Source organism: Schistocerca cancellata, chromosome 6, assembly GCF_023864275.1.
Source record: "Schistocerca cancellata isolate TAMUIC-IGC-003103 chromosome 6, iqSchCanc2.1, whole genome shotgun sequence".
In the NCBI taxonomy this organism is placed as follows: Eukaryota; Metazoa; Arthropoda; class Insecta; order Orthoptera; family Acrididae; genus Schistocerca; species Schistocerca cancellata.
In genome coordinates, this window is record NC_064631.1 from 145,308,163 (window position 1) to 145,335,156 (window position 26,994).

General features: G+C 43.7%; 1 protein-coding gene across 1 annotated transcript in view; it reads right to left on the reverse strand.

Moving 5' to 3' along the window:
- Window positions 1-26,540, reverse strand: part of LOC126191269 (cytochrome P450 6k1-like) — a 97,617-nt gene extending 71,077 nt beyond the window's left edge. Inside the window, exons 1-3 of the mRNA XM_049932077.1 lie at window positions 26,375-26,540; window positions 21,294-21,531; window positions 7,433-7,671 (exon numbers count right to left, since the gene is read on the reverse strand). Of these exons, the coding sequence (XP_049788034.1) occupies window positions 7,433-7,671; window positions 21,294-21,522 (468 nt within the window). The 5' untranslated portion in view covers window positions 21,523-21,531; window positions 26,375-26,540. The remainder of the gene's footprint in view (window positions 1-7,432; window positions 7,672-21,293; window positions 21,532-26,374) is intronic.
- Window positions 26,541-26,994: the final 454 nt, after the last annotated feature.

Below are 26,994 nucleotides of genomic sequence, written 5' to 3' on the forward strand. Positions count from 1 at the left end.
TAAAGGTCAGTTCGGTTTAATAAACCAAGAATTTTTTTAGTTTGGCTTCGAAATCTAATAATAAAAGTGGTAAAGATGTTATTTTTTAATAAAATTGCTTAAAAATTGAAGTGTGTCTTATAGTGCGTAAAATGACGCACCTCTTGAAAGATTTAACAATAATGTCTTCTCTCACTCTATATGGACACACTTCTTTGATTGTGGGGTGGTTTTAAATATCCCTTCGGCGTGAATTCGTGTTGGGTTTCATCCATCAGCCATTTGTTCCACTCTTGTCTCATATACACTTTAAATGGTTTATTTATTGAGACATCGAGAGGCTGCAATTCTGAAGTATAAGACGGGCGGAAATTTTAAATTAAAGACGGGAAATTTTTATATTAATTCCGAGTGTAAGACGAACATGGATTTTGGAGTCAGTTTTTGGAAGAAGAAAGTGCATCTTATAGTCCGTAAAACACAGTAGCCGCTACATTGGACAGGTCGTTGCGCCCAAGCTAACGCACTTACTTCGACAGGAAGGCGATGTGCGTTTTCAGCAGGACATTGGTTGCCCACGTAACGGATGCTATGACACAACGTGCTCTTCGTGGTGTATAACAACTGCCTGGCCAGCAGATCACCCGATCTCTCACCAGTTGAAGAATTGTGGGACAGGACATCATGAAGCGGGAACTGGGTCTGCAAGAAACAACGCCGTTTGCAACAAAAGGCCCAAGACGCTTCGGACAATCTATTGCAGGATGCCATTCGGCACCTTTATCACCGTTTGCATGCGAGAATACATGCTGTGTTTGCGCGGGAGAGGGGTCCGCTGTGCGTTAATGCTACTGTTTGGGGCCGCGCGGGATTAGCCGAGCGGTCTTTGGCACTACAGTCATGGACTGTGCGGCTGGTCCCGGCGGAGGTTCGAGACCTCCCTCGGGCATGGTTGTGTGTGTTTGTCCCCAGGATAATTTAGGTTAAGTATTGTGTAAGCTTAGGGACTGATGACCTTAGCAGTTAAGTCCCATAAGATTTCACACAAAAAATATTCAAATGTGTGTGGAATCTTATGGGACTTAACTGCTAAGGTCATCAGTCCCTACGCTTACACACTACTTAACCTAAATTATCCTAAGGACAAACATACACACACCCATGCCCGAGGGAGGACTCGAACCTCCGCCGGGACCAGCCGCACAGTCCATGACTGCAGCACCTGAGACCGCTCGGCTAATCCCGCGCGGCAAGATTTCGCACACATTTTAAAATTTTTTGCTACTGTTTGGACCTCCGTCCTTTACTGCAACACGTGTTTCTCGTTTGGTCTGAGTTTGTTATCATATACTCCTACAGTGATGAACTACCCGTCACAACAGTTGTCAATAAAATGACTTTATCCTTGAGGTAAATGTATTTTTATTTTCCGGCAGTGTAGATCACAGATGGACATCCTTACGCCCTGGCAGGTAAATGCAGACGCACAGCTTGACTCGTTCACTTGTTACCGATCACTAGTTGTAGGAGGTCAGCAGTTACCGAGCAGTTATATGCAGTGCTGCAGTTTTACCCCAGCAGCTATCAACGGCTGATTCTAATCGGATAGTCAGTGCTGTGCGTCAAAGTGTTTATTAACTATGAACTGCCTCAGAGTAGTCCGGACTGAACAACTATCAGATTAGAGCGCTAACGTACGCTGCGTTAGATTAGACCAGTGTTAATAATTTTGCTTCAGTGCCACACTTGCTCATCACACTAAGTTGAGTATTTATCTTGTACAGTATTTCAAAAAATGATTATTAATGAATTCTCATTGTGTTATCCACCCTACATTTTTGTTAGAAACAATCTCTGGAAGAGACCTGGAGACACCGAAAAAGGTTCCAGATTGATTATGTAATGCTAAGACTGAGACTTCGGATCCAATATTAAATTGTAAGACATTTCAAGGGGCAGATGCGGACTCAGGCCACAATTTATTGGTTATGAACTGTAGATTGAAACTGAAGAAACAGGAAAAAGGTAGAAATTTAAGGAGATGGGAGCTGGATAAACTGAAAGAACTAGAGTGTTGAGAGTTTCAGAGGGAGCATTAGGTTGGGTCGGGTTGCTTTTGGGGAAGAGACCAAACAGCGAGGTCATCAGTCTCATCGGATTAGAGAAGGACGGGGAAGGAAGTCGGCCGTGCCCTTTGAAAGGAACCATCCCGGCATTTGCCTGGAGCGATTTAGGGAAATCACGGAGAACCTAAATCAGGATGGCCGAACGCGGGATTGAACCGCCGTCCTCCCGAATGCGAGTTCAAATGGTTCAAATGGCTCTGAGCACTATGGGACTCAACTGCTGTGGTCATAAGTCCCCTAGAACTTAGAACTACTTAAACCTAACTAACCTAAGGACAGCACATAACACCCAGCCATCACGAGGCAGAGAAAATCCCTGACCCCGCCGAGAATCGAACCCGGGAACCCGGGCGTGGGAAGCGAGAACGCTACCGCACGACCACGAGATGCGGGCGAATGCGAGTTCAGCGCGCTAACCAGGAGCATTGGGCAACGGCTGACTATAACAGGGAAATGAATACAGGGCAGCTTTAAGAGATGAAATAGTGAAGGCAGCAGAGGATCAAATAGGTAAAAAGGTAAGGCCTAGTAAAAATCCTTGGATAATAAAAGAGATATTGAATTTAACTGATGAAAGGAGAACATTTAAAAATTCAGCCAATGATGGAGACGAAAGGGAATACAAACGTTTAAAAAAATTAGTTTCACGGGAAGTGCAAAATTGCTAAGCAGGAATGGCTAGAGAACAAATGTAAGGATTTAAAAGCATTTTTCAGTTGGGGAAAGATAGATACCACCAACAGGAAAATTAAAGAGGCCTTTTGGGAAAGAGAAGCAGCCCGTGTGACTATCAGAAGCTCAGATGGGAAACCAATCCTAAACAAAGAAGGAAAAACTGAAAGGTGGAAGGGGTTTATAGAGGATTTATACAAGGGAGATGAAAGCAATATTGTGGAAAGGGAAGTGGACGTAGGTGAAGATGATATGGGATATATGACACTGCGAGAAGAATCGGACAGAGCTCTGGTTACTTTATTCTGCAAAAGCACCAAATACGACCGCGAGCTGTAGTTAGCCCACCTACCCCCCCCCCCCCCCTCCTTCCCCACGCCGTAATGCTTGGTGAGGCAGATGTGTCTCGTTGACAGATGCACTCCATAAGGTGCCGCTCACCAGTTCTACACCGCACGCGTGTGTGTTCATCACTCGCTTACAGACAGAACCTATTCGCATCACTAAAGACAGAAGAGCGCCATTATGTTCTCCAGTCGACGCTTTCACTACACCAGAGTAACTGTGCTTGGCGATGTCGTCTTACCCTGGCGTAATTTTTATGGCATAGTGGCTGAGAAACAGTGTTTCGGAACACCAACGAACATTAACGAAATTTACGTCAACATCTATACCCCACAAGCTACTTTATTGTATATCTCCTTGTCGTTTTCGCGTTTACTGTATCAATATGTGACGAAGGGCGCTGGTATTCTGGGGATCTTATCTACTTCCTCAACAAACCCTACCCTGTAAAATTGTCAATCACTGCTAAAGTGTCATTCACACGAGGGTTTTGTTACCTACTTCTTTCATAGGTGGACTACGCTTGCTGAGTTTTCATACAACGAATCTCAGTCTACCAACTAACTTGCCTATGATCAGTTTTATATGGTCGTTTCACATTAAATAACTCCACATGCATAGTCCCAGATATTAAATGGGCGTGACTGCTTCCAGTACTTGTTCGACGATGGCGTAATTATACAGATCTTTCCGCCTACTCATAAGCAATGCGACGCATTTGTTTATATTGTGGGGTCATTTGCCAAGCCCTGCCAGTTTGTTTTCATCGCCTCATCCTCAGATGCACCTGGTATCTATACGAGGATTTATGTAGAGCGTGTTCGGGAAATCCGGTTACAAACTTCTAGAAATTGTAGAGGGGAGTGAGTACATAATATTTTAGAAGGGAACCCATGCCCAGAAGCGTCATCCAACGACGCTACAGAGTGTCAAAGCTATAGGCACTGGCGCCTACAAATGTATGTTTATACAGAGCGATTCCGTGATTCTAGGACGATGGAGAAGTAGAATTGTATCTGAGGTAAGGTTTCCCGTACCGGAAACAAACGAGTCGATAGTTATAAGCGAAAACCGTTCTGAAACCTCTGACAGTGTACTGTTGCACTGTTGTTGCTAAGATTCTAGGGTAGGCAACCTTCAGAGGTGGTAACATGGACCAAAACAAGGAAAGAAATGTCTAGTACACATGGGCTCTAACATGCATACCTGAGGAGTTAGAAGCATTTGATCATCTTCGCTGCTTGATACACATCTCCTCTATTGAACAAGTGCTCATAGCTTTTAAGGTACGCATTTTCGACCACACATTTACTGGACATTTTTTCTTGTATTGGTCAATACTACCTCCTCTGAAAGTTGCCTGCCCTACAGTCTTAGCAACAATGGTACCACTACATGTATTCTACTGCCAGATGTTGTGAGTGTGTGGGTTTTATTTTGTCAAGTCGCGCAATGGATTGATCCAACAAGTACCCTTTGGCTGCTTCAAGAAACAATTTCCACCTCACACTACTACAGAAGTCAGACAGACGCTCCTTATGTACCAACATGAACTGCTTGAAAAACATTCAGCAACAAATATCTTCTGGAGCTGTCCACTGAAAGGAAAAGACACAAAAATATACTATATATTATTACGTAACTAGTGGAATGGTTGGGTTTGGGAGTATTGCTAGTTAGTGTAAGAAGAACATTAAACGAATGAAAAATATTATTTATTACAAAAAATTCTGAGAAATCAAGTGAAACATTTTCTTATTAAATAATAATAAATTTCCGGGTTCTCTTCAGAGCAGTAGATTGCCTCTTATGGATAGGAATGCTATTATTTCACAAAGTATGGAAAGGTTCTTTTCTCCCTTTTCTTTAAGAATGTTATTTACTCGGCAGAATGGCTGAGAGCAGCGCCTACACAACTTGAATAACTTTTCTAGGTACGGTCAAGACTGTCGCGTGAGAAATGTAGTGTAGTGTACTATTATGGAGGACAGATGGGGCTCGCATACGCTGTAGCGCACTTTACTGTGAGCTGCGATGACTGCTGCCTGCGTCGCTCGCTGCTGACAAATAACACACCTATCTCTTTCTATCTGGATTGACCTTCGCCAGTCAAACTCTCCCTGCACCTTGATGAAGTCAAGGACTCCCATCCGCCCCTAGTCTAACTATTGGCGTGGTACACCGGTCAGATAACCAGTCCACCGCGATGCCACTCAATACTCGCTCGTAGGCGTTTAACTAGTACTATGTCCATGTTCACACCGCATAATAAGTGTGGCGGCCAACACAGTGAACAACGCTTAATCACGAGCGACTCAATATAGAGTGTCACTCCGATTTGCTAACGACAGAGGTGCTCTCCCAGTGAAGTACTGAGAGAGATTTTGTTCATTGCTCTTTGCGTACATGTATGAGCGCACTCGCTCTCGTTACGTGTTCCCGCTCCAAGAGCGACAACGGAATGGCCCCTTTTCCTGGAAAAGTTGCAACAGTATATCATTTGCTGTTTCCCTTACCTCTCTGGCTCTTTGCATCAGAAATATTCCGCCAATCAGCGTTGCTCTTTTAAACGGGAGAATGACGTTTCGTTTGAGTCGACCAATGCGGAAATCTGTAGCATCTCCGTTAGGTGTATACTGTCCTCCTGTGAGAACTCTGCAACTATGCAGTCGGTCCGTGAAATAATGTGTCTTCTGGGCGCTCCCACACAATGTAGCGGAATTTGCTTTTAAGTCGAACATGGGGGTCGGTATCCCTTCGCTCCAGCAAAAGCTGTCTTCTCTCTGGGCGGTCGCTTTGGCCGAAGTAGGTATGTTGTTGACCCAGCCCTCTGAAGGGACGGTCTTCCCAGTGCGCTGGTTTCCTCTTTAGAACGAAAATTCCAGTGGCTGTCATGTTGTGTACGCCAGCCTCGACTTTTTTCAACCTCGGTGCACACTTGCGATTTATTTATTATATTTGCATATCACTTACATGATTTCATGAAAAATTGACTCACGTTTGGGCTCAAACGTAGCGTCTTGATGTGCAGAATACGATTGTGAGGACGGAATACGTAAGAAATGAAGGTCAGGAGACCGCGCCACATTACAAGGTATCAGAACGGCTTTTGCTTATAACTTTCGACTTGTTCGTTTCCGGTACGGGAACCCTTACCTCAAATTGATACATATCACCTTCTCCATCATCTTGGTAAGTATGTAAATCATCATGGAATCACCCTGTATATACATACATTTACAGACGTCGGCGCTTATATGTTTGAAGCTCTGCAGCGTCGTTGGATGACATTAGAACATGGGTTCCTATTCAAAGTATTATGTACTCAGTCCCCTCTACAAGTCCTGGAAGACTGTAGCGTGATTTTCCGAACAACCTGTACAGCAGTTAGCCGACCGCTGTGACCGAGAGGTTCTAGGGGCTCCAGTCCGGAAACGTGCTGCTGCTACAGTTGCAGGTTCGAATCCTGCCTCGGGCATGGATGTGCGTGATGTCCTTAGGTTAGTCAGGTTTAAGTACTTCTAAGTCTAGGGGACTGATGACCTCAGATGCTAAGTCCCATAGTGCTTAGAGCCATTTTCTGTATACCAGTTCAGAGACAAATCTATTCCTAATCTTACCTGAAAGCAAATCATGGCCTTGAATTTCCAGGGCCAGTATGAATTCAAAAACTCTACGCATTATTGTTTATCACCATCATGAAGGGGTTGAAGTAACTGACTACTATATGGTTTTAAATACAAATGTTGCCGTGAAACACGCCAAAGAGACACATGACAACTCTCAACTGGTACGACGAATGAAAGATTGTCAAGTGCGCTCCACGTCTTGAACAAACACACAGGAGCGATAGGTAGGTTTGCATTAACAACCAGTGTCTCAAAACTGCTGACGCCATCGTCGAATGGTCTGAGCTGTGTGAAGTACAGTGCCATACACTCAGAGAAAATGACGTTGCACAGTTGTAACTGAATTACACATGTTTAAGCGAAGAATACAAAACGCCTTTTGTTGCTGTGTTGTTGCCGTGTTGACTCGGCACACTTCGGATAATGAACGATAGAGCGCACCACGGAGGCTCCCACCGGCAGTAACGTTTGATGCAAAAGTTCAAAATTACTTCAGGTTTCTACATTCATTCATGTAGACGAAATAGTTTTGTGAAAAAGGTTGAATCCTTTGAAGCAATAATGTCGACGGACATACTTCAACGAACTACACATACAATGTGCATGATATATATATATATATATATATATATATATATATATATATATATATATATATATATATATATAGTGAGTACTTACAGGAAACATCATCTTGAGCTTGCTAGGAGCGAATGCTGGTTCTAGCTTGAGGCGCAGCCTCTTCCAGTTGTTTCCAGCGAGGCAGAACAGTTGCCTGTTGAGTGGCATTGTTTCGTCCAGGTTCATGCCCCGATCGTAAAACATGTGGAAATCCTTCACCAGCACGCAGTGCACCAGGGTGGGGTCGATAATGACCAGAACGGGTCGGGGCAGAGCGTAGATCCCCACGAATCTATGACCTGTGCAGAATAACTAAATTCAGGATTGCAGCCAATAGCAGACACCTTAGAGAAAAAAATTATTTCGTCTGTCACTCATCAGAAAATAAATGTACTGTATTAAGCTTGAGGATGAAGCCATACAAATGATAACAACTGGGGACAATCCCCTGAAAAAGTATGAATTCGTGGAGTAATTTTGCATTTTCTCCGTTGAAACCGTTGAGTTTAGTGATAAACTGGCTTATCGTCCACTGCTTCGCTCTCGTAAGCTGTATGGTCTGTTCAGATTCTTTTTTTCATCGAATTTTTATGTTGTTCACAAACTTGATAATTTTCGTACTCCATTCCACCCCCTCACGGGCTGAATTTCTAAAAACAGGGCCACATGTAGTTTTTTGTTTCAAAGCGAGAAGCCAAATGCAGATTTTCATAGATTTAGCTTTGAAAATGCGTTCATAATTAACTATTTCATTATAATTTCCATCTTCGTTTTCACCCCCTTAGGGGCTGAATTTCCAAAAACACTGAAACACGTAATTCTTTATATGTAACCGAGAAGCCAAATACCGCTTTTCACAGATGTAGCTTCAAAATAGTTTAATAGTTCTTTAATAACGAATTGTTTTCAACAAAACTTTCACCCACTATTTCACCCACCTAAGAGTTAAATTTCCATAAATGCTAAAACACGTATTTATTTCTGACCGAGACACAAAATACAAATTTTCAGAAATCTGGCTTCAAAATTGCCTTAATAACGACACATTTTAAATAAAAAAAAATTTCATCCCCTTCCTTCTTAAACGACACCTACAGTATAGCATCAACGTCTTCTCCAAATTTCAAGTTTTTATCCCTAGCGGTTTGGAATGGCCCATGATGAGTCAATGAGTGAGTGAATGTGTCAGTCAGACATTATGGCCACCTACCTAACAGCCGGTATGTCCACCTTTGACACGGATAACAGCGGCGACGCGTCGCGACATGGGGGCAATCAGGCCTTAGTAGGCCGTGGAGGGAGCTGCACAACGTCTGCACACACAACTCGGTTAATTCCCATAAATTCTTGGGAGGGCGGCGGTGAACTCCGACGCGACGTTCAGTCACATTCCAGATCAGATGTGTTCGATCGTGTTCAGATCTGGTAAGTGGGGGAGGGGACGGGGCAGCACATCAGTTGGAATTGGCCACTGCGTTCCATCACACTCCTGGACGTGTGACATGTTGCATGATCATGCTGAAAAATGCAACTGCCCTCGCCAAACATGATCGTCATTAACGGTTGTACATGGTCTACAACTAGTGTACGATACCCTTTCGTTGTCATGGTGCCTCGCACGAGCTCCGCTGGACCCATGGATCCCCATGTGAATGTTCCCCATAGCATAATAGGGCCGCCGCCAGATTGTCTCCGCCCCACAGTACAGGTGGTTCAGAGTTGTTCTCCTGGAAGACGATGTATTCACGCCCTCCCATCGGTGTGTAAAAGAAGGGGTCGGGTTTCATCAGACCATGCAAGGTTCTGACACTGCGCCTACGTCCAGTAACGGTGGTTACGCGCCAATTTCAGTCGTAGTTGCCGATGTCATGGTTTTAACATTGGCACATGCATGGATCGTCGGCTGTAGGGCCCCATCGTAAGGAGTGTTCGGTGCACTGTGTGTTCAGACACACTTGTACTCTCCCCAGCATTAAAGGCTGATTTTAGTTCTGCCACAGTTCGCCGCCTGTCCTGTTTTATCAATCTGCCAAGCCTAAGACGTCCGACATCTGTAATGAGGGGTAGCCGCTGTAGTGTCCCTTTTGCAATATTCACCCTTATCAAGGTGAAACATAAATAAAACTGTCAGTATGTGACTCAAAACGAATTGCAAACATTGATTTAACTGTAAAAATATACAATATATATCGACAAATGCAGAAAAGACATTATTTTTAGTGTATGAGATTATAATGTGTAAGTAATTAAAAGAAGTATTATCATCTCTGTAAGAGTATAAAACACAATGCAATGCTCATTCTTCTGTCTAGTCTGTTTTGTTCTGTTCGTTCTGGTGTTAGCTGGAATAAGGTACGCAAGCTATTGTGCTGCGCTAGCATTTGTTTCTGTCGTAACGTAATTGCAAATATTTAATGGTGTAAACTGTGTTCCATCACACTCCTGGACGTGTGACATGTTGCATGATCATGCTGAAAAATGCAACTGCCCTCGGGAAACATGATCGTCATGAAGGGATGTACATGCTCTACAACCAGTGTACGATACCCTTTCGTTGTCATGGTGCCTCGCACGAGCTCCGCTGGACCCATGGATCCCCATGTGAATGTTCCCCATAGCATAATAGGGCCGCCGCCAGATTGTCTCCGCCCCACAGTACAGGTGGTTCAGAGTTGTTCTCCTGGAAGACGATGTATTCACGCCCTCCCATCGGTGTGTAAAAGAAGGGGTCGGGTTTCATCAGACCATGCAAGGTTCTGACACTGCGCCTACGTCCAGTAACGGTGGTTACGCGCCAATTTCAGTCGTAGTTGCCGATGTCATGGTTTTAACATTGGCACATGCATGGATCGTCGGCTGTAGGGCCCCATCGTAAGGAGTGTTCGGTGCACTGTGTGTTCAGACACACTTGTACTCTCCCCAGCATTAAAGGCTGATTTTAGTTCTGCCACAGTTCGCCGCCTGTCCTGTTTTATCAATCTGCCAAGCCTAAGACGTCCGACATCTGTAATGAGGGGTAGCCGCTGTAGTGTCCCTTTTGCAATATTCACCCTTATCAAGGTGAAACATAAATAAAACTGTCAGTATGTGACTCAAAACGAATTGCAAACATTGATTTAACTGTAAAAATATACAATATATATCGACAAATGCAGAAAAGACATTATTTTTAGTGTATGAGATTATAATGTGTAAGTAATTAAAAGAAGTATTATCATCTCTGTAAGAGTATAAAACACAATGCAATGCTCATTCTTCTGTCTAGTCTGTTTTGTTCTGTTCGTTCTGGTGTTAGCTGGAATAAGGTACGCAAGCTATTGTGCTGCGCTAGCATTTGTTTCTGTCGTAACGTAATTGCAAATATTTAATGGTGTAAACTGTGTCCTAGTAAGAATATATTAGTATAAAGTGATCTCCGTGTGTTATTTCAAGAACCTACGCCACATTTATCTTATGAAAAGAATATTTAATGAAAATTATTTAGCATGTTTCCAGCAGCTGCGGAGCGAGTAACTGTAATCTCTGACTGTTAACAATTAGCCGCCATTACGCGGTACATTTAAAAATATTTTTTCACAGCACAATGTCTGATAGCCGGAGCGGAAGAAATTATGTAAAAATATTCTGTGAGATTAATTGAAGTAATCCAGTGAAATAATTTTATTAAAACTTGTCTATTTTCTGTGATAGTAATAATTTCAGAGCTGAGTACTACTACGCTATTGCATTTACAGTAATTTGTAGGGAGCCTGGCGCTCGATAAAACCAGATATAATACGTAATTGGCAACCTACGAAATTCATTATTTTGCTTATTATATCTCTTTTGTATTTTCAAACAAATTTACTAGGAGAGTGTTTCCGCTAACTAAATAAACAACATAACATTATATTTCTTTTAAGAGATATAATACCGCCGAACCTCACGACGTCTGGACGTGGTTTCACCTTGGTTTCGCCACGTGTTAGAGACACTCACTACAGCATTCCTTGAACACCCGACAAGTCGTGCTCTTCCGAAATACACGTGCCGAGCCTAAGGGGCATCACAGTATGTCCTCGATCAAACTCAGATACACTACTGACCATTAAAATTGCTACACCACGAATATGACATCCTACAGACGCGAAATTTAACCGACAGGAAGAAGATGCTGTGATAAGCAAATGATCAGCTTTTCAGAGCATTCACACAACGTTGGCGCCGGTGGCGACACCTACAAGGTGCTGACACGAGGAAAGTTTCAAACCGATTTCCCATGTACTAACAGCAGTTGACCGGCATTGCCTGGTGAAACGTTGTTGTGATGCCTCGTGTAAGGAGGAGAAATGCGTACCATCACGTTTCCGACTTTGATAAGGTCGGATTGTAGCCTATCGCGATTGCGGTTTAACGTATCGCGACACTGCTGCTCGCGTTGGTCGAGATCCAATGACTGTTAGCAGAATATGGAATCGATGGGTCCAGGAGGGTAATACGGAACGCCGTGCTGGATCCGAACGGCCTCGTATCACTAGCAGTCGAGATGACAGGCATCTTATCCGCATGGCTGTAACGGATCGTGCAGCCACGTCTAGATCCCTGAGTCAACAGATGGGGACGTTTGCTAGACAACAACCATTTGCACGAACAGTTCGACGACGTTTGCAGCAGCATGGACTATCAGCTCGGAGACCATGGGTGCGGTTACTCTAGACGCTGCATCACAGACAGGAGCGCCTGCGATGGTGTACTCAACGACGAACCTGCGTGCACGAATGGCAAAACGTCATTTTTTCGGATGAATCCAGTTCTGTTTACAGCATCGTGATGGTCGTTTCCGTGTTTCGCGACATCGTGGTGAACGCACATTGGAAGCGTGTATTCGTCATCGCCATACTGGTGTATCACCCAGAGTAGTGGAATGGGGTGCCATTAGTTACACGTCTCGGTCACCTCTTGTTCGCATTGACGGCACTTCGAACAATGGACGTTATACTTCAGATGTGTTACGACCCGTGGCTCTACCCTTCAAAAATGGCTCTGAGCACTATGCGACTTAACTTCTGAGGTTATCAGTCGCCTAGAACTTATAACTACTTAAACCTAACTAACCTAAGGACATCACACACATCCATGGCTCTACCCTTCATTCGATCCCTGCAAAACTCTACATTTCAGCAGAATAATGCACGACCGCATGTTGCAGGTCCTGTACGGGCCTTTCTGGATACAGAAAACGTTCGACTGCTGCCCTGGCCAGCAAATTCTCCAGATCTCTCACCAACTGAAAAGTCTGGTCAATGGTGGCCGAGTAACTGGCTCGTCACAATACGCCAGTCACTACTCTTGATGAACTGTGGTATCGTGTTCAAGCTGCATGGCAGCTGTACCTGTACACGCCATCCAAGCTCTGTTTGACTCAATGCCCAGGCGTATCAAGGCCGTTATTACGGCCAGAGGTGGTTGTTCTGGGTACTGATTTCTCAGGATCTATGCACCCAAATTGCGTGAAAATGTAATCTCATGTCAGTTCTAGTATAATATATTTGTCTAATGAATACCCATTTACCATCTGCATTTCTTCTTGGTGTAGCAATTTTAATGGCCAGTAGTGTAGATCTCGGAATCATGTTGTTGTTGTTGTTGCCGTTGTTGTCTTCAGTCCGGGAGCTGGTTTGATGCTGCTCTTCACACTACTCTGTGTTGTACGGGGTCTTTCTCTGCATAACTACTGCAACTTACACGCATTTCAGTCCACACTCAAGCATTGGTCTCCTGCTACTCTTGCCCACTCCCCCCCCCCCCTCCCCCCATTTCCACAGTTCATTAACATACTGACGATTCCTTGCTGCCTTTGTACGTGTCCTATCAACAGACTTCTTATTTTAGTCAAGTTGTGCTGTAACGTTATTTCCTCCCCTACTCAACTCAGTACTTTCTCATTAGTTATCCGATCTAACTAATCTATTTTCGATCCTTCTTCTCTAACGCTAGATTTCTCTTCTTGCCTAAACTGATTACCATCCGAATATGAGGCTACACTCTATAACTCTAGAGAAAACCCTACAAAACTATTTTCTTATAATTAAAATTTTTTATTCAATGATAAAAAATTTACATTTTCAGGCATAGTTTTATAGCTCTTGCCAATCTGCCCTTAATATCCTTTCTAATTCGGAACTCATTAATTATTTTGCTGCCCAAATAGCAAAACTCGTGGACTACTTTTAGTATCGTATTTTCTAATGTAATTACCTCAACAGCGTATGTTATAATTTCAGTACATTCCTTTGTCCTTGTTTAATTTTCTTGGTGTTTATCGTATTACCTCTTGTTTGTGCTCAGAATCGTAGGCTCCCAAATTTTTTTCAGGTGCATGGTTGATTTTCTGTTGATGCCCACCTGATTCCTTGGCCAAAAAAGTAACCACCATGTTAATGGAAGTATTTTATTCATTAAGCAATTCTTTTACATTAGATGAAGTTGTAAAACGTAATATTCATGCACAAAAAATTTACAAATGTCTTCCTCATCAATTGGTCTGTCGTCAGAAGCGAACGGAGTGACCCTCTTCATATACACTCCTGGAAATGGAAAAAAGAACACATTGACACCGGTGTGTCAGACCCACCATACTTGCTCCGGACACTGCGAGAGGGCTGTACAAGCAATGATCACACGCACGGCACAGCGGACACACCAGGAACCGCGGTGTTGGCCGTCGAATGGCGCTAGCTGTGCAGCATTTGTGCACCGCCGCCGTCAGTGTCAGCCAGTTTGCCGTGGCATACGGAGCTCCATCGCAGTCTTTAACACTGGTAGCATGCCGCGACAGCGTGGACGTGAACCGTATGTGCAGTTGACGGACTTTGAGCGAGGGCGTATAGTGGGCATGCGGGAGGCCGGGTGGACGTACCGCCGAATTGCTCAACACGTGGGGCGTGAGGTCTCCACAGTACATCGATGTTGTCGCCAGTGGTCGGCGGAAGGTGCACGTGCCCGTCGACCTGGGACCGGACCGCAGCGACGCACGGATGCACGCCAAGACCGTAGGATCCTACGCAGTGCCGTAGGGGACCGCACCGCCACTTCCCAGCAAATTAGGGACACTGTTGCTCCTGGGGTATCGGCGAGGACCATTCGCAACCGTCTCCATGAAGCTGGGCTACGGTCCCGCACACCGTTAGGCCGTCTTCCGCTCACGCCTCAACATCGTGCAGCCCGCCTCCAGTGGTGTCGCGACAGGCGTGAATGGAGGGACGAATGGAGACGTGTCGTCTTCAGCGATGAGAGTCGCTTCTGCCTTGGTGCCAATGATGGTCGTATGCGTGTTTGGCGCCGTGCAGGTGAGCGCCACAATCAGGACTGCATACGACCGAGGCACACAGGGCCAACACCCGGCATCATGGTGTGGGGAGCGATCTCCTACACTGGCCGTACACCACTGGTGATCGTCGAGGGGACACTGAATAGTGCACGGTACATCCAAACCGTCATCGAACCCATCGTTCTACCATTCCTAGACCGGCAAGGGAACTTGCTGTTCCAACAGGACAATGCACGTCCGCATGTATCCCGTGCCACCCAACGTGCTCTAGAAGGTGTAAGTCAACTACCCTGGCCAACAAGATCTCCGGATCTGTCCCCCATTGAGCATGTTTGGGACAGGATGAAGCGTCGTCTCACGCGGTCTGCACGTCCAGCACGAACGCTGGTCCAACTGAGGCGCCAGGTGGAAATGGCATGGCAAGCCGTTCCACAGGACTACATCCAGCATCTCTACGATCGTCTCCATGGGAGAATAGCAGCCTGCATTGCTGCGAAATGTGGATGCACACTGTACTAGTGCCGACATTGTGCATGCTCTGTTGCCTGTGTCTATGTGCCTGTGGTTCTGTCAGTGTGATCATGTGATGTATCTGACCCCAGGAATGTGTCAATAACGTTTCCCCTTCCTGGGACAATGAATTCACGGTGTTCTTATTTCAATTTCCAGGAGTGTATATCTAGAACTAGTACGTTAAGGGCAGTGCAAGTGTCAACGTTCAAAGCACACAACATAGTATTAGTACAGTAGAGAAAATCTTGTGGTAACTGCAGACGGCTATGTCTGGTATTGTTTATAGAAGTTAGTGCGATTAGATGTTGAATTGTAATTAACACATGGATAGTGCAAAACGATACTTTCGGCTTAGTGTGTCACCAATCTTGAAATGAAAAACATACTCGTTTATATTTATTGTATTGAGTATTTGGCTATTTCTAGATTTTCTACCCAAAGTGTAATTTAATAGTGAACTTATCAGTATACAAATCATAGCAGATATCATTAGATCTATGAGCATGTTTAGAGGACTGCAGATAATACAGCAATACATACCATATTCTATATCTTCAAGGTGGGGCCAATGTAAGAGCATTGTTCCACAGAAGCAGCGTATCATTTGCAGCCCCTCTTTGACCCCCTCCCATCCCAGGCACAAGCTGCCTTTCCTTGAGTTGTCGTTAGACATTTAAAAAAAATCTAAATCTAGTTCTCGTGGAAATGAGTTATTTGTGCTTTTAAAATTAGTACTACTTCGACATTCCTCTGTAATGGAAATAAATTTCTGAGTCTCATTCGAGCACTAAACGTTAGACGATAAAAAATTCATTTGTATGTAAAGTGATTCCTGACATCTTCAAACACTTTTAGCGAAAGCAGAAAAACTAGACCTATTGTACGGTTCTAGCTTCAATAAACAATCCATATAGTAATCCTAGTGCAAAGAATGGAAATATAAAATTTGTGTTAGTTTAAAAATGGAAACTTTTAATACTATAACTTAAGAATCATTTTACTTTCCATTGGGAAAAATGAAACAGAAATGCAAAAATATACTTTAATTTTATACTGAGGTGTTAAACAAAAGACTTTGTAAGTTGTGTGTTACATGTGAAGAAAATTCACCAGGAAGTAGTTAAATTAAGAAAAATTGCTGTGAAAGCAATTGAATGTTGGCAAACGTGATCAAAGTTAATATGTACGCAACTGAAAAGGAAAATAGTGGTCTATGACTGATACAAATGAGAAATATTCTATTAATAAAGTCATGTATAATTTCTACAGTTCTTCAATATAGGCACAAACAGTTTTTCCCGTGGACAAAGACAAATCGGCATTTTTCTACGTTTTATCTTCGCAAAATCTTTCAAAACAGAATCTGATTATATTGATTTCAAGATATCACTTTCAGTGACTAAATTTACAGACCGCACAATCCTCCTTTAGACAGCATAGACCTAAGGTAGTACTGAATTTTGAAAAACTAATTTCATGACTGATTAATTACATAGTTATAGTAAAGAGTATCATGAGCTAGCAAAAATAATGGGAAATATGTTAGTAAAATTGTTTTTTTTTAATATATAGGATTATGAGCTCTCTGGAGAGCTTAAATCACAAGAAGTGGCCTCCAAGATCAAGTCTTCATCGTTTGGTGAAACTTAAGCCGAATTAGGCGGGACTTAATCGAAAAGTTTACGTTCCAAGCACGTTCATACTAACTAGGACAATATTTGATACTAGCTTAGCACCTGCTGCTTCGCTCACGTAGACTGTATGGCATGCAGTGATTATTTTGTTTTTATTTCATCGAAATTTTTTTCGTTCAAAAACTACAACACCTTTTAAGCTTTTCACGCTAATTAAGGCCATATAAGCATGGTATTTTCGGAATGTGATTCTGACCAAAAAGCGATTCTGGTAGGTGGAGTTCAAAGTTTTTGTTAATCAAGAGTTTTGTGTTCTTGCGGAGATACTTCCATATCAAATTTCATCCCCTAACGAATATTTCTTTGCAACTAATCGAGAAGTGAAACACTAATTTCTGTAAATTTAGGTTTAAATTTTTCTTAATGTAACAAAATATTTACTTAAAATTTTCATTCCCTATTGCACTCCTTTAGGGGTTGAATTTCCAGAAACAGCGAAACATTTCATCTTTAACCGAGAAACAAAGCAGCAACTTTCAGAGATATAGCTTCAAAAACGCTTTCGTAATGAAATACTTTCATAAAATATTTCACCCTCTATTTCATCCCTTATGGGTCGAATTTCCAAACCAGTGACATGCGTATGTTTTGTTTCTTTCTGACAAAGAAGCCATATAAAAACGTTCGTAGATTTAGCTTCAAAACTACTTGCACAATGAAATATTTCCATAAAAACATTCATCCCCGTTTTACCGCCTTGGGGCTGAATTTCCAAAAACAGTGAAATAAGTATTTTCTTATTTCTAACGGAGAAGCCATATTTAAATTATCATACATTTAGCTTTAAAATGCTTTCATAATAAAATATTTTCGTAAGAAGTCTCATCCCCTACTTCACTCCCTTAGGGGTTGTGTTTCGAAAAACACTAAAACATGTATTTCTTTTAAGAATCTTCCTGGCAGATTAAAACTGTGTGCCAGACCGAGTCTCGAACTCGGGACCTTTGCCTTTCGCAGACAAGTGCTCTACCATCTTTTCTTTTAAATTTTGTCCGTTGTTGATCGTTGAGTTTGGTCGTTGCGGACGTCACCTGACATACGTTCAAGTTCGTTTGTTGATCCTTTCACTCAGTTTTTTTTTCATTACTGAGGCCAACCAGCTCTCTGACCGAACACGCTGAGCTAGTGTGACGGCTATCCAGCTGAACTACCCAAGCACGACTCACGCCCCATCCTCACAGCTTCACTTCTGCCAGTACCTCGTCTCCTACCTTCCAAACTTTACAGAAACTCTCCTGCGAACTTTTCTTATCGGCGCACACTCCGCTGCAGAGTGGATATCTCGTTCTGGAAACATCCCCCAGGCTGTGGCTAAGCCATGTCCCCGCAATATCCTTTCTCTGGAGTGCTAGCTCTGCATGGTTCGTAGGAGATTTTCTGCAAAGTTTGGAAGCTAGGAGACGAGGTACTGGCAGAGGCAAAGCTGTGAGGACGGGGCATGAGTCGTGCTTGGGTAGCTCAGATGGTAGAGCACTTGCCCGCGAAAGGCAAAGGTTCCGAGTTCGAGTCTCGGTCCGGCACATAGTTTTAATCTACCAGGAAGTTTCTTAACAGCGCACACTCCGCTGCACAGTGAAAATCTCATTCTGGAAACATCCCCCAGACTGTGGCTAAGCCATGTTTCCGCAATATCCTTTCTTTCAGGAGTGCTAGTTCTGCTAGGTTCGCAGGAGAGCTTCTGTAAAGTTTGGAAGCTAGGAGACTGGCAGAAGTGAAGCTGTGAGGACGGAGTGAGTCGTGTTTGGGTAGCTCAGATGGTCGCCTACTACGCAGGAGGCCCTGGTTCAATTCCTGGCAGAGGACTGGGTGTTGTGTGTCCTTCATCATCATTTAGCCGGCGCGGTAGCTCAGCGTGTTCGGTTAGAGGGTTGCTCGCCCTCTGTAATAAAAAACTGAGTAAAAGGAATCAACGATCAACTTGAACAGATGTCTTGTGACGTTCGCCCAGACCAAACGCAACGAACAAAACCGAACAAAATGAGAAAAAGATGGTAGAGCACTTGCCCGCAAATATAGCTAGCTTCTCCGTTAGAAATAAGAAAATACTTATTTCACTGTTTTTGGAAATTCAGCGCCAAAGTGGTGAAACGGGGATGAAAGTTTTTATGGAAATATTTCATTATGCATGTAGTTTTGAAGCTAAATCTACGAAAATTTGTATATGGCTTTTCTGTTAGAAAGAAATAAAACATACGCATGTCACTGGTTTTGGAAATTCATCCCACATGGGATGAAATAGAGGGTGAAATCTTTTATGAAAGTATTTCTGCTGCAGAGTGAAAATTTTAGTGGAATACCATTGTTCATGGATGTACGTTTAAAAATACTTTAGTAGTTCTTTAATAATGACATATTTTAAAAACAAAATTTCGCCCACTCCTTCACCCGCAAAGGGTTAAAGTTCCAAAAATGCTGAAACACGTATTTCTTTGTTTTTGACCGAGAAACTAAATACCAGTTTTCTATGTTATAGCTTCAAAATTACCTTATTAGCGAAATTTTTCAAAAAACCCTTCATCCCCTAAATCAACCACTTAGGGTTCGAATTGCAAAAATCCCTTTTTAAACAACGTCAACAATACAAAATTCACAACTTATCCAAATTTCAAGTTTCTATCCTTAGCGGTTTGGGCTGGCCGATGATGGGTCGGCCAGTCAGGCAGTCACGACATTGCCTATTGTACACTCCTGGAAATTGAAATAAGAACACCGTGAATTCATTGTCCCAGGAAGGGGAAACTTTATTGACACATTCCTGGGGTCAGATACATCACATGATCACACTGACAGAACCACAGGCACATAGACACAGGCAACAGAGCATGCACAATGTCGGCACTAGTACAGTGTATATCCACCTTTCGCAGCAATGCAGGCTGCTATTCTCCCATGGAGACGATCGTAGAGATGCTGGATGTAGTCCTGTGGAACGGCTTGCCATGCCATTTCCACCTGGCGCCTCAGTTGGACCAGCGTTCGTGCTGGACGTGCAGACCGCGTGAGACGACGCGTCATCCAGTCCCAAACATGCTCAATGGGGGACAGATCCGGAGATCTTGCTGGCCAGGGTAGTTGACTTACACCTTCTAGAGCACGTTGGGTGGCACGGGATACATGCGGACGTGCATTGTCCTGTTGGAACAGCAAGTTCCCTTGCCGGTCTAGGAATGGTAGGACGATGGGTTCGATGACGGTTTGGATGTACCGTGCACTATTCAGTGTCCCCTCGACGATCACCAGTGGTGTACGGCCAGTGTAGGAGATCGCTCCCCACACCATGATGCCGGGTGTTGGCCCTGTGTGCCTCGGTCGTATGCAGTCCTGATTGTGGCGCTCACCTGCACGGCGCCAAACACGCATACGACCATCATTGGCACCAAGGCAGAAGCGACTCTCATCGCTGAAGACGACACGTCTCCATTCGTCCCTCCATTCACGCCTGTCGCGACACCACTGGAGGCGGGCTGCACGATGTTGGGGCGTGAGCGGAAGATGGCCTAACGGTGTGCGGGACCGTAGCCCAGCTTCATGGAGACGGTTGCGAATGGTCCTCGCCGATACCCCAGGAGCAACAGTGTCCCTAATTTGCTGGGAAGTGGCGGTGCGGTCCCCTACGGCACTGCGTAGGATCCTACGGTCTTGGCGTGCATCCGTGCGTCGCTGCGGTCCGGTCCCAGGTCGACGGGCACGTGCACCTTCCGCCGACCACTGGCGACAACATCGATGTACTGTGGAGACCTCACGCCCCACGTGTTGAGCAATTCGGCGGTACGTCCACCCGGCCTCCCGCATGCCCACTATACGCCCTCGCTCAAAGTCCGTCAACTGCACATACGGTTCACGTCCACGCTGTCGCGGCATGCTACCAGTGTTAAAGACTGCGATGGAGCTCCGTATGCCACGGCAAACTGGCTGACACTGACGGCGGCGGTGCACAAATGCTGCGCAGCTAGCGCCATTCGACGGCCAACACCGCGGTTCCTGGTGTGTCCGCTGTGCCGTGCGTGTGATCATTGCTTGTACAGCCCTCTCGCAGTGTCCGGAGCAAGTATGGTGGGTCTGACACACCGGTGTCAATGTGTTCTTTTTTCCATTTCCAGGAGTGTATATAGAGATTAAAGTCAGTGACGATACCTAATCACACACAAGCAATTAACTCGCAAACAGCTCGTATGCGGCCACATTTTCACTGGAATGTTTTTGGTTCCACTATCGTATACTTTACACAGGCCAGTTTTGGCTACTATGGTACACTTCGTACACAAATGTTGAACTTGGCACCTCGAGCGGCCGCTTATGTTGCTTGGGCCTTAAACCTGCCACGGGGTGCAGATAAACATCTGAAAAAACTATGGGACCAAGTTGCGTACAGGTTAAAATAGGCACAGCATTATGTCACACTTACCTTTCATTCTTTTGTATATCTCTGCGATGTTCATACCCATTGACATCTTTCCTAAGAAGCAGCGACGCATATTTCCAAAAGGGAAGCTTGGCGGTATATATGGCACTCCTCTGTTCTTCCAGTACCGGAAGCGTAGAGCGAAAAATGAGGAGAACGAAATAACACCCAGTACAACAGCGGCGAGTAGTGTAGTGGACCACGAGCCAAGCGGGGCGCTCTCTGTGATCATCCTGGAAGGCTACAAAAAGAAAAGAATCCAACCTAACTCTGCGATCAGACACAGAGGGCCACACGATTCCAACTGACTGCAGTGCTATTCACTGGCAACGGCGTCGGTGGCTGCGGTAGGAACGGCATGTGATCAGTCTGCCGTTCTCCCAGACTTACGAGGATAAGTACATCCTGTTCCAGTCCTCCCGCGAAGGACAACATCGTTGACAGTACTGGAATTCCAACCAAGGTCCTCCTTATGGCAGTCACATACGCTTACTACCCAGCTAATTTTTGTAAGGGAGAAAATGTTTATTTTATACCGTAACTTGGAGTTTATTACATGTGTGAAATACTTCATAGGCCACATTTCAATGAATAATTTAATTATACAAATCACAGTTTCATTAAATAGCAACAGCATGTGAACTTAAGACAAGCAGGGAAAGCACAACATTACGTATGGATATCAAAAAGTATTGCGCCGCATTAAAACTGCGTTCTGAGCATAATTACTCAAGAGACATCAGATAAAACAGGTGTCCACATGAAACCTACATGACGGCGAGACATCGATACCTCAGCTTTGCGCCATCATGTGAAGCAACTCAAACAGTTTTGTGTAGATTTTTTTCTAAGCGATTCGTACTCTTTTGTTTCAGGTGATACATAATCACCAGAAACGACTGCACATTAAGAGATGGTCCAATGTGTGGTGTTGTATGCAAGAACGAAATCGTCCGTTGCCGTCTAAAGAAGTTCCCGAAGTGAATTTCGAAGGGAACCACCACAAATTAAGATGATTAAGGCTTGGTATGACAAGTTCCTACCGACCGGGAGTATAAACAGGCGGACAGGTTCTGGCAGCGGTGAGAAGGACGTGATGGGCTTACAAAGGTGCCCACTGAGGTCTCCGGACATAACCACTTTGGATTTCTTCCTGTAGGGTCATGTCAAAGGTATTGCGTGTGAGTCGTCTGTATATGATGTTGGCGATGTCTGCAGAAGAAATATGGATGCGATAGCCTCCATCTTCCCAGAAATGCTTCAGCACACATAGGTCGAGAAAGGGTATCGTAAAGACATGTTCAGGGTTGCGAAAGGTGTCCATGTAGTGTGTAAGAAGGCTGTTTATATTTTCTTATTGGCAACGTTACGTAGCGCTCTGTATGAAAATCAATGGCTGTGCTGTGTGCAGTCTGTGGCTAGTTAGCATTGTTGTCTGCCATTGCAGTGTTGGGCAGCTGGATGTTAACAGCGCTTAGCGTTGCGCAGTAGGAGGTGAGCCGCCAGCAGTGGTGGATGTGGGGAGAGAAATGGCGGAGACTTGAAATTTCTAAGACTGGATGGCATATATATTATGATTATTAAGGTAAATACATTGTTTGTTCTCTATTAAAATCTTTCATTTGCTAACTATGCCTATCAGTAGTTAGTGCCTTCCGTAGTTTGAATCTTTTATTTAGCTGGCAGTAGCGGCGCTCGCTGTATTGCAGTAGTTCGAGTAACGAAGATTTTTGGTGAGGTTAGTGGTTCGTGAAACGTACAGGTTAATGTTAGTCAGGGCCATTCTTTTGTAGGGGTTTTTTGAAAGTCAGATTGCGTTGCGCTAAAAGTATTGTGTGTCAGATTAAGCACACTCACGTTCAAAGGGGACGTTTCAAGTGGCATATTGATTATATGTACAAAAGTTTTGGCGTTTTACATATTATCGCAAGTCACAATTATCTATGTCACGTAGTTTTTTAATTGTATTTGAAAATCAGGAAGTGTTCATGTGGAAACCCTGAACTTTTAAACCTTTTAGAGTCCGTTCATACGAACATACTTAGCTTGACGCAGAACAATACAAAATTCTACGAGGAATGGAAGTTTGCTATGAAAATTGCCATTGTAAATCACTAAAAATTGACGAATATGTCCTTTAAATAGTGTTTTACAAGATGTACATAAATTTCTAAACACAGTCCAACTTTGCATCTATAAGTAATATCAGTGTATTTCTTCATTTGTTTGGTACGCTCTTGTCAACATACTTATCACCAATGCTCGCAGTCCCACCTGTGGTTGTGGCAGGGTCTACCTCCTTGTTCAGCACTTGTGTCTACAGCGCTTTGGGTTATTTTCAGTGCGTCTTCCAGTTCCTTCTTGTCGCTTCATCGAGAAAAAAAGAATAGTAACTGAGCTCCAAACGTGGCTCCATTATCATAAACTGTGTGATTTGATCTATTATGATTGGTCTGTTTATACTTGCGACTGTGAGAACAATGGGTTTGTTTATAAATAACTTTTCTGCTAAGCAGTCACGATTTTCTTTTATTTATATTTTACACGATGCGTTTCGGGAAACGATTCCCATTTTCAAGAGTACTGTGCCATTTCTACGCAATGTTTTTGATCTGTTAGGTTCTGCTTTGGTCTGTTGATTTTACTGTAATACATAAAAACGCCGCAATTTGTAGTTCATTATCCATATTTATATGTAGTCAGTGGCGAAATTTGTAAGAACTTGTACTACAGTTTTCTTATGGTCCGTTTGTACAGAGTCTCGCACATGTTAAACATCAGTCACATTTTTTTGTTAACAGTATTGAGAGTTGTTAACTTACTCAAACAGTTACAAAGTTGTTTTCAGATGTAGTCGACAGAGATAATGTTATAGGTCTTCCACAGAGCATGATATGCTTTTGTATAGAGGGTATTTATATTAACAATGTCGATCATATTTTGTTTATATTTATTTTACAATGGTGCTTACCATTGCAAAATGAATATCAACAAAATATGATCGAGACTATTTATATAAATATCCAGATCGAAAAGAACGCCCTCTATGAGGAAGAGGAAGGACTAGCTGATTGAACGTACGTTGCATATTATTGCATTTATATGTCGTCAAAACTTCAAACGCGTTTTTCTCGAAATAATTTTTTTTATTGCGTGGTATGGTAACTCCAAATCTACTGAACCGATTGGCATGATTCGTTGTTTCCGACGAAGCTAACTAAACTGTCTAGAGTTGTACCACTTTTATTCCGATCCATCAACTATAAATATTTTTACTTGGCCGACGAAGTCGAAAAATCGATGAACAAAAACCTATTTTTTCAAATGGCCGCCATCTTGTATCCTATGGTCCAAGTAACTTGAGCGAGGTACAACTCCTAAAGAATTTTATATACTTCGCTAACGTCGACTCAATTTTGATTTCAGACGTGCCGACTGACCTGTGACATACCGCGCATGGAGGCCTACATCGAAATTTTGTTTCGTTGCGACGGTACTTCAGCCTCAAGGCTCTTCGACATTTCCGGTCGAAAAAATTCCAGTTTGTAGAGGAAATATCAATAAACATTTTGACCAAATTTGACAATGATATCTATAGCACATCCCGAGAAAAAAATTCTCATAGAACATGCGTTTTTCGGGCCAAAGATGGTAAACCTCCCCTTAACGCCATATTTCGCCGCACCGTCCTAACGGATCGTAGCACTGTTACATCGTACGTCCCACATTGGTTTCTGCGGTTATTTCACGCATTGTTGCTAGTCTGTTAGCACTGGCAACTTTATGCAAATGCCGATGCTCTCGATCGCTAAGTGAAAGCCGCTAGAAACTGCATTTTGCATGGTGTGGGGTACTAACCGAAATCTGGTATTCTCGGCACACCCTTGACACCGTGGATTTCGGAAGGTTGAATTCCCTAACGATTTCCAACGTGAAATGTTGTATGGGGTTAGCTCCAACTTCCGCGATCAAAGACTGTTAATTCCCGTCATGCGGCATTAATCATGTCGGAAAACTTTTCACGTGAATCACCTGGGTAAATATGACAGCTCTGTCTTTTTTTTTTCCTTTATTGTATTTCGATTCCCCCCGAAGGGGGCGGGCTGGCAGCAGCTTATTACGCCGCTCTGCAGCCTACAGGCTTTTTAAAATGTAAGGAGAAGTTAAGAAACAATAAAAGAAGGCCATAAAACTGGGACTTAAATTGTGAAACGGCGGAAAATTGGGGAAAGTTAAAACATAAAGCAAAGGGTTGACAAAACGAATAAAAATGCACAGGATGCAGACAGGTAAGATAGTAGACAGACAATTAAAAAACATGGCGACAGTCTGGTTTCTGTTCGCAAGAGATATAAAATCACACCCAGCGACAGTATGATGGCCGTTCGCAACACTTCGGAAAAGACACACAACACTGAACACTCACTGTAAACACTGCACTAAAATGTCGCCACAAAGATGACACACCTTAGCCTAGGGCAGATGGGGGGGGGGGGCGGGGGAGTGGACCTGGACAGATGAGGGGGAAAACAAGGAGGGAGGTGAGTAAAAACGAAGGTGGGGGGAATCAAAGGAGGGAGAGGACTCATAAGGAGTGGGAGGGGCAGGGCAGACGCGAGAGGGAATGGGAAAAGGCAGAGGAGGGAAATGCAAAAGGACTCGGGGGAGAGAAGAGGGACAGCTCTGTGAATGCACCGCGCTTTTATATCTTGTGTTCGCGCCATCTGTATATGCGCGTATCGCTATTCCATGACATGTGTCACTTCAGAGTACTGCCTCTGTTAATGACATCATCTGCTAATCTAATCTAGTGTCAAACTGATCCGGCTGTAAATCTGACAAACATACCACAGCCTTTAACTTTTTTCTACGCACACGCCTTAGAAAACCTGGTGGGCTGTTGACATAAAAAGTAACAGCAATAACTATAACTATTTAAACTAAATGATATGATCTACTACTAATAATAATGATAATTATAAACTCTGAAGCAAATAATAAGCATAGCACACACACACACAAACACACACACAACTGTAAGACATAGATTCAAACGCATAATACACGTTATTGTGACTACTGACCGTTACGAGGGCGAAGCTTCGCAGAGATTGGTAATCGGTAGAAGACAAGCGGAGAATTGCGTGGACAATAACACACACGTGCCCGTAGCTGTAATGCAACCTTTTACTCCTTCGCGTATTTGCACATCAGAGGCTGAAACGTTTACAGACGTGATCGGCGAACCGACGCCTGCGCAGCCTACTCACAGACTGAAAGTTCTACTGCAGCTTCCTGGTACGAAGCTGACCGCAAGTTCCGCACAAACAGGTCACAGGCGGTCTGTGGCAGCCGAGCGCCTGTATCTGTAGTGTACAAAGAATGTTATCTGATCCGGGACACGTGGATTGTGTGATTACTAAGTCGTAACTATGCCAGGCGATTCTGGTGCAGTTACGTTAGTAGGTCACCTGCATTTTCCACTACTTGTAATGGTGACATTTAAATTTTGATGCGTAAACATGAAGAGCTTTCGCATATCGATTATTCTCCAGGGCATTCTATCTAACGAGCTGCGACAATATACGTACGTAAATAAAATAGGAAAACCGTGGCTTTCTGCCATTTTTGCGCAATAAAGCCAGGGAAGCTAGAGTGTTGTAAGACTAATCAAACAGCTTCAGAGTAATAATTATTTACATAC